Source organism: Mus pahari, chromosome X (assembly GCF_900095145.1).
Source record: "Mus pahari chromosome X, PAHARI_EIJ_v1.1, whole genome shotgun sequence".
In the NCBI taxonomy this organism is placed as follows: Eukaryota; Metazoa; Chordata; class Mammalia; order Rodentia; family Muridae; genus Mus; species Mus pahari.
The window spans coordinates 2262553-2271518 of NC_034613.1; the positions used below are offsets into that span (position 1 = coordinate 2262553).

General features: G+C 44.9%; 1 protein-coding gene across 1 annotated transcript in view; it reads right to left on the bottom strand.

Annotated features, from left to right (window-relative positions):
• Window positions 1–6196: 6196 nt before the first annotated feature.
• The window catches only part of Ebp (EBP cholestenol delta-isomerase), an 8606-nt gene continuing 5836 nt past the window's right edge, over window positions 6197–8966 (bottom strand). Inside the window, exons 3-5 of the mRNA XM_021188466.1 lie at window positions 7765–7801; window positions 7526–7656; window positions 6197–6700 (exon numbers count right to left, since the gene is read on the bottom strand). Coding sequence (XP_021044125.1) covers window positions 6477–6700; window positions 7526–7656; window positions 7765–7801 — 392 coding nt within the window. The 3' untranslated portion in view covers window positions 6197–6476. The remainder of the gene's footprint in view (window positions 6701–7525; window positions 7657–7764; window positions 7802–8966) is intronic.

An 8966-nucleotide genomic window follows, 5' to 3' on the forward strand; every position in this document is an offset into this window, starting at 1 on the left:
AAAAAAAAAAAAAAAACCAAAGTATATATACTAGACAGACTTCATCTATCAACTCATTTTATCTGCATTCAAAAGTCAATGAGGTAGACAATAGTACTATTGTACAGCAGGTCACTCTCCATTGAGAAGTATGTCAGTATTAAAGGCTGTGGAGAGAGAAGTTCAAGATCAGAGGGTAAAGTAGCACAGAGTAGGTAGAACAATGGACAGAGATTGAGGCTGTGCCTAGTGTGTGAGGCAGTGCAAAGTCAGCATGGCTTTAAATAGGGCAAGGGATTAAGAGATAGCATGTGAAATAGTTGATCGCGGTGAGATGATGCTGGACTTTGGTCTTAACATTTGGCCAGACACTTCATGACTGCCAGTGTATTCCAGTTGCTGTCATCAGGCTGTCTTTTGGAATGTGTGGCTTAAAACTGTTTCCTTGCTTTAAACACAAAAGACATTTCTCCAAACCTACACAGAAAACCTCAATGAAGCCAGGATTTGAACTGAAGTCCAGCTTAAGACTGGAAAGGGCATAAGGAAACTCTGTGGGAGCAGTGATGAGGCCTGTGTTAGATGTGATCGAGAGACTGGAAACGGTGATGAGGACTTGTGGCCTAGTGGTGGGTAAGTTGACTGGTGGAGAATCTTGGCAGTAAATAATGGACATTGAGAAGTAAGGGAAAGGGTTAATCATGGAGCCTATGGGACAAATAATGAGTGTGTAGGGGGGCTGTAGTTGGTTTTTGGGGATCTGTAAGTGACTGATGAGATGCTGTTACTGGTAGAATGATAGGGGTCTGCAGACACTGGTACTGGCCTGTAAGGTTGATGCTGGAATATTGTGTTGTGTGAGATTGGGGAATCTTGGTGTAGCTGAGTGAATTATGATGGAGTATTTGTGGGGTGCATGGCAAGGTCCATGGAGTGAGAGATTTGATGGTTCATGATGAGGTGAGTCTGTGGAATGAGTGATTACGGGCCAGGAAGCTAAGTGAATCGGGGAAGGCTCTGTGAGGAGAATGGTGGGTAGTCTATGGAGCAATATGAATGACATAGTTAGTACTGGTACCCATGAAGGAAGTGATAAAGTCTCCGAGGGAGTGGTGACTGTAGGGCTAGAGACTGGGGATCTTTAGGTTTTGTGGTGGGGACTTAGCCAGTGAGTAGTGGGTGTTTCTGCGGCTTGATGTAGTAGTGCTGCCAGGTATATGGGATGAATAATCAGGAGAATTCTGCTCTAAAAGAATTTCATGTGCAAGTTCTCATTTCCAGTAACTTATAGTGTGATTCTATTTGGAGGTAGGGCCTTTAAAGAGGTGATTAAGGTAAAATGAGGCAGGCAGGTTGAGTCCCGGTGCCCTGAGAAGAAGCGATTAGGACATGGGCATGTACAAAGAAGGGTCACCTTAGGAAGACAAGAAGAGGTGACTCATGACAAAGCAAACCTGACCATGAACTTGTGAACTTTCAGCCTCCAAAGAAAACAAATGGCTTCTGTTTGTTGTACTGTGAGTTAAAGGCGGACCTTTCACCAGTTAGCCATTGTATTTACTCTACCATGAATCTGTGTCCCCAGCCCTACCCCCACCCCCATTTTTTTGCAATTGGTTTTGTGGGACAGGGTCCCTCCATGTAGCCCTGACTGTCCTGGAAATCGCTCTGTAGACCAGGCTGGCCTCGAACTCAGAAATCACCTGCCTCTGCCTCCTGAATGGTAGGACATGCCTGGTGCTCTTTTTCCCTTTTGAGACAGGGTTTTACCAAGTTGTCAAGGCTGACCTGGGACTTGGATTCTCTTACCTTGGCCTATCAAGTCGCTGTACCCCACCAGACCCAGGAAATTTCTGTTATCTTAACCACTTGGCAGCCAGACACAACACCTGTAACCCAGTAGTTGAGATCCAGAGTTCAAGGTCAGCCTCTGATATATGAGCAACTGCCTATACCATTGTCCCACAGCCTCTTGATCTGTGGCACATTGTTAGTACAGACTTGCTATCGAGTAGGATGGATGCTACTAATAGAGACATCTAAAGATGTGGAGGCAATTTTATAACTGAGTAGAGGAAGAGGTTGGGGGTACGTGCTTTAAAAAGGCTTGATTTTTTTTTATAGTCTCAACATTCTCTATCATTCCTATGTTGAAGTCTAATCTTCAGAGTGACAATATTAGGAGGTGGATATAGGATTTAGCAGCCAAATAAGAGACCAGAGTTGTTGTTCTTCGTTTAAAGTACAAAGATCCACCTTTTTTTTTTTTTTTCGAGACAGGGTTTCTCTGTATAGTCCTGGCTGTCCTGGAACTCACTCTGTAGACCAGGCTGGTCTCAAACTCAGAAATCTGCCTGCCTCTGCCTCCCAAGTGCTGGGATTAAAGGCATGCGCCACCACTGCCTGGCTGAGACCAGGGTTCTAAACCTTCAACTATGTAAAGACACAGTGAAAAAGTAGCCCTCACTAGATGCCCAACCTGTTAGTTCTAGATCTGTGAAAGAAGTTTCTGTTGTTTATAAGACATCTAGCTTACAGTATTTTGTTACAGGAGCCCAGGAAGACAACAGCTCTGTGTGTTGGTATGAGGTGGAGAGGTGGCTCAGCCATCAAGAGCACTGGTTGCTCTGTCAAACTTAGGTTTGATTTCCAAGCACCCATATGGCAGCTCACAACTGTCTCTAACTCTAGTTCCAGGGGATCCAATATCCTCTTCTGACCTCAGTGGGCCCTGCATGCATGTGGTGCACAAAGATACATGCAAGCCAAATAACCACACACATAAAATAAAATAATAATAATTTAAGAAACAATAAAAAATAAAGACTTAGTAAACCCATGGCCATTACATGTGCTTCTGTTGAGATCTGACATGGAACTAAGGAACACACAGAAACCGGAAGGAACGCAAAGAACTTGATTGACTTTATTCCAATAAAGGTAGAACTCGTGTGTGATAAACTTGGATTTTTTTTTAGCCAAGATTCCTAAGAAATGCACTGAAGAATGTTGCTCATATCTGTAATCCCACCACACAAGAGACTGAAGCAAGAGGACAGCCGTGAATAGTAGGCAAGTCTGGCTACATAATTAGTTCCAGACCAGCCTGGACCACAGCATGAGAACCTATCTGGAAAACAAAGGGAAAGAAGCACACAAAAAGAAAGGAAAAAAGGGGAAAAGTGCTGAAATCTGGTTTCTCCTTGTTGCAATAGAAAAATATGAATGGGAACAGAGCAATTGAAAAAGAAGTGTTTGGGGGCTGGAGAGATGGCTCAACAGTTAAGAGCACTGACTGCTCTTATAGAGGTTCTGAGTTCAATTCCCAGCAACCACATGGTGGCTCACAACCATCTGATGCCTTCTTCTAGTATGTCTGAAGACAGCAACAGTGTATTCACATACATAACAATAAATACATCTTTAAACACACACACAAATATATATTTATAAGAAAAAGAAGTGCATGGAGCAGGGTGTGGTGCTGGCACACACCTTCAATCCAAGCATTTGGTAAGTTCGAGGTCACCCTGGTCTACAGAGTTCCAGGACAGAGTAAACAGAGAAACTCTGCTTTGGAAATTTTTTTGTTTTTTCTTTAAAAAAGGAGCTGGGCATGGTGGTGCACGCCTTTAATCCCAGCACTCAGGAGGCAGAGGCNGTCAGATTCCTGAGTTCGAGGCCAGCCTGGTCTACAAAGTGAGTTCCAGGACAGCTCGAGCTATACAGAGAAACCCTGTCTCAAAAAAAAAACCAAAAAAAAACAAAAAAAAAAAAAAAAAAAAAAGGAGAGCAGGATTTAGAACATTTTTAGCCTAACCCATAATGCATAAACCAGGAAGGTGTTTTAGAGGAAAGACCAAGGGTGTGGTTAGATGGCTAGACAATCATAAAAGTCATTGCTGGGTATATTTTACGGATCTAAGCAGCTATCTTATTTGAATCCAGGAGCAGAGGTGGGATAACACCAGCACAGACCGACAGCTGAGATGGGGATGGGCAAAATAACTTCTATAGGATAGAACAGGAGGGGTTTCAGGCTGTGCAACGAGGATTCCAGTGGTAGAATGGTCTACTCCTTAGTTCTGAAAGGCAGGCTGTTCCTCGGTTTTAGTGGGACAAGTTGCCACCCAGGGTTGAGAGTACATTTTGTTCCCCGTAGGTTCAAAGGCAGAAGACAGAGAACCATGCCAAGACTGAACAGAGTGGACATTTAACTTACTTGGAACCTGTGATGATCCCTTTCTCCTTTCAAGTTCTCCACTGCTCTCCCACCCACCCCCCAACCCAGACAGGGGCTCACTACGGAGCTCTGACAGGCCTGGAATTCGCAAGAGATTTGTCCCCCTCTGCCTCTTGAGCGCTGGGATTAAAGGTGTGCCCTACTGCTTGCTGGCTTTGCCTTTGCCTTTTGTAAACAGAACACTCATCTTGTTTCACAGGTTCACAGCAGTTAACTTTCAAACCAGGGACAAAAGGCTGAGGTGCCTACTTAACATATCAAAGGAGACCTAGCTGCCAGGTTTGCCCAGTGTCCCTCAGTCCCTACCAGTTACAGGGTGTGGCAGGCATACCCCACCCTCTCCGGTCGGGGACTGGGCTGCTCTTCCCTATATGATCCAGCCATTTGGTTACCTGCCTCTTTTGTACCTTTGTCCTCCTAGCTGCTGCATCTGGTTCCCCTCTCTCCCTCCCTATCCCTGTCTCTCCAATGGCCCAGCTCAGTCTGGTCATGGCCACTCTAGACTCTCCCAGATATCTCTGCCTCTGCTCTCCTGCATCTCTACAATAAACTTTCTCCTCCACCATACCTAGAAGCAGTATGTCCTTTCCTTTTTATTCCTCTTTCCCCATTCAACTGCAAAACAGGAGTTCTTGCCTCAGGGTGACTCACACCTCTTATGCTTATTCAGGTGAGTCTTGGGGTTAAAATCCATACCAGAGGAGATCAGGGGTTAGGAGCACTGGCAACTCTTCTAGCACTTCTATGGTGGCTCACAACCATCCAGTCCCAGGGGATCTGCTACCTTCTTCTGGCTCCCACAGGTGTTACACACTGTGGTGCACAGGATACATTAGAATAAAGGTATAGTTTTTTAAAAATCCATGCAGGGAACTAGGCATTGTAGCACAAGCATGATATCACTACTGGAGAAACTGAGTTAGAAGGGCCAGGAAGATCACCAGTTCAACTTCAGCCTGAGTTTCATGGAAAGATCAGCCTGGAATGCATAGCAAGACCTTGTCTCCAAATGAATGAATGAATGAATGAATGAATCAACTAGCCAAAAGCTAGGCTTAGTGGCATATACCTCCAATCCTAGCATAGTGAGTTCCACAGTAGCTTAGGTTATATAATGAGACCATGGCTCAAAAAAACAAAACAAAACGAAATGAAAAAGACCATTCATGAGTGACGGACACGGCCCAGGGATACAGGCCGTTTTGTTTCAGACTCTGGATTCTTTTTGATCTCTAGCACTTCAACCTCACCTCTGAAAAGGTGATTCTAGAATGATCAAAGGATTTGAGGATGCGGGATGGGATAAACAAAGTTTGCATGCAAGGAGGACATGGATTTAGGGAGTCCAGAGGGCAGGGATGTATGGACTGAACTGTGTCCTCTTCGAGTCCATATACTGAAGTCCTCACTTCCAGAACCTGAGAAGGTGGCCAAGACTCTTAGAGCCAGAGTCTTTTAAAAGATGTGATTAAGATAAAAATGAGACTATCTTGCTAAGACCCTAATCCAATCTGAATGGGGTCCTAAGAGGAAAGTTGTTCTAATACAAACAGCAGAATCAGGGGACACGGGGAGACGTGAGAACATCTGAGAGACTTCAGACAAAAAATAAAGCCAAACCTCCTGACACATTGACTAACTGGCTCCAGTCCTGAGAACAGCCATATCTGTTGCTTACAAGTCTCCATATCATTTTGTTTAGGCAGCCAAGCTATATGAGAAGACTATGAGGTTACTGGAAGGATTTATGGGGTAAGTGATAGCGTGATCTTGAAGGGAGGTCTGTAGAGTGAGTTCTAGGTTCTATGGGGTAAATTATGACCGTGTGTGGAGTCAGTCAGTGTTAAGGGTTTGTAAAGGGCAGACATGGTAGATGTATGTGATGATGGACGTTTACGGATGGTGAAGTAATGGGAGAAATCCGTGGGGCTAGTTATATGACATTTCTGGGATTAGTAATTAAATATCTCTCAGTGTTATAGTTAAAGACATTTTATTTCCTGGTTTTGGAAGTTGCCACCATCACGGACTTGCCACCTTCTCTTCCATCTTTTCCCTCTGGTTCCTGGCAGTAGCTCAGCTTGTTCCCTACCTTTTCTGACTCTGGCCCTTTGTGTGCTCACTCATCAGGTCTGAGTGGTACAAGTCCGATAGTTCTGACCCTCCAACCTGTGCGAGGGGGAAGAGGATTTGAGTCTTCTGGGAAGTGAGGAGAGCGCCTCATGAGCAGGGACTCAGCCCACCTTCTGGCTCTTTAGTTATGCTTGCTCTTAATTTTCGTGACTTTGCTGTCCAGCATGCTCTGGGCACTAGTGAGATGCTTTATGGCATCAAGCACAAGGATGCTTGGTACCACCAACCATATAGCATTCATGACAACAAAATAGAACCAGAAATAAACAGGGTGGCCTAGCTCCCCATGCTGGAATCCATCGCGTAGCTCTGTCAGGAAGTACAGCACATCCCCGTATATCTGGCCTGTGGGAGGCAAGAGAAGGAAAAGTCCTCGTGAGGACAAGGAGGACAAGCCAGGCTCTACTCCATGGCATCCCCCAAGGCAATTCTTCAAAGAACTCAACCCACATTCTGAAACCAAAGCTGGAAATCAGACGTAACGAGGTACACATTTCAGAAATCAAGAGTTTGGGGGATTTTTTTCTTTTCTTGCCTTCTTCTCCCCAACCTTCCCTCCCTCCCCACCCCACCCCACCCCACCTGTGTGTGTGTGTGTGTTTGAGAGAGAGAGAGAGAGAGAGAGAGAGAGAGAGAGAGAGAGAGAGAGAGAGACTTGCTATGTAGCCTAGGTTGACTTCCACCGCACAATCATCCTGCCTTAGCTTTCTGAATGGCAGGATTATAAGCACATACCCATGCACCTCCATACCCAGCAAGAGCATGGAGACTTCAACTCAGGGCAGCTCATAATAGAACTGAAGGCAAGCTTAAAATCCTAGAATGCGTGACAACAAATCAGGATTTCAGAACGAAAGAGAGCTCAAGTAAGCAAACAAATGAAAGCTAACACTCCGGGGCCTGGTTCTGGGGGACCCAGGAGTGTTGGGCAGCATCAAATATATCATGTAACCTTTGTAGGAAACTCTGATGGAGAGAGAAGAGGAATATATATTGCGGCTGGAAAGGCAAGCACAGACAGGGATTTAGGTGTATCAGGACTCCAAGGACCCTATAATTCAGCATGTCTCATCCCTGAATGGACACTTAGGAGAGCTCACCCACAGGGATGTGCCTGTGTCTATGGATTCCCCCAGTAACCATGGAAGTGCCAGGTATAGGCTTTCTCACCCATAGACACCACAAGCTGTAGGACAAAGCGGAAGGGTTGCTGGCGGAGAAAGGCAATCACTACCCATAGGCTGAGTGGTCCCCAGAGACAAGCTGTGACAGTCTCCATACTGACGATGAAGTTGTCACTACTGCAAGAGAAAAGAGGACACTAGCATCATTGTGCTCTCATTAATGCCCCCAACTCACCATTGTCACAAACCAATGCAGGTTTCCACTAACAGAGGCAAAATACTTACAGGATATATCGGCTGTCTCCCTTGGAATACTCTTTCCCTGAGGGAAACAGAGATACATGAAGAATTAAGCCAGGAAATAGAACTTGTATCTATGATAATCACTGTAAGATAGCAAATGCTATAATACTGTGTACAATGGAGGTAGTACTTTTGCTTCTAAGGTGTGTGTTTATATAGTCTGTGTAAAGGCTGATATGGAACAATGTTGCTGAGGTTACATGGTATGCAGTATAGAAGGAGGTATAAATGATGGAGCGTGTGGCTCAGGCGTGACAGTGCATGCCCGTAATCTTAGCACTGGGGAGGTAGAGGCAGGAGGATGAGAAGTTCAAATTCATCCTTTAACTACATAGATACTTAGAAGCCAACACAGACTGCATGAGACTCCGTCTGAAAAATAAAAATAGAAGATGGAAAGTGAAAGGTGGGGGTGGGAGGGGGACAGAGCAAGTTTGTGCACACATACATATGAACACATACATATGTATGAACACATGCATGAAAGAGTGAGCAGTTAATTGGAAGATCCAAGAGCGTAGCTCACTGACAGAACATGTCTGAGGCCCTGTGTTGTATTCCCAACACCTCTCCCAAACCATAACCCCAGTACAGGCAAGGGCTTTAAATAGGTTCTTCCCAAAGAATTTCCAAATGGCCAATTAACATATGGAAGGTGCTCACAGCATCATTAGTCCTCAAGGAAAAGCACATTAAAACCATCACATCTACTACAGGGACTAATTTAGGAAACACGTGATGGCACCAAGTGGATGTGCAGGAACCAGAACTCTGCTGTCATGATGGGACTGTAACTGTACAATCATTTCTGAAAACAGTTTGGTAGGGTGCTCTTGCAGCCTTAATGAATGAAGCCCAGGGCCTTGAATGTGCCAAGTAAGCACTAGAGTGCTGAGCTTTGCCCCTAAAACTGTAACCATAGCTACCATAAAAGCCAGCCATTTACCTGTCTATAGTTAAAGGTAAATGAGAACAGCTGTGTGTATGTATATGTATATGCACACATGTATGTACATGTAAAAATAGAATGCTCATAGCAGTTTTATTCCTGGGGCCAAAAAGACATTGTCAGGAATATAGAATTCGCCAGGCGTGGTGGCGCACGCCTTTAATCCCAGCACTTGGGAGGCAGAGGCAGGAGGATTTCTGAGTTCGAAGCCAGCCTGGTCTACAGAGTGAGTTCC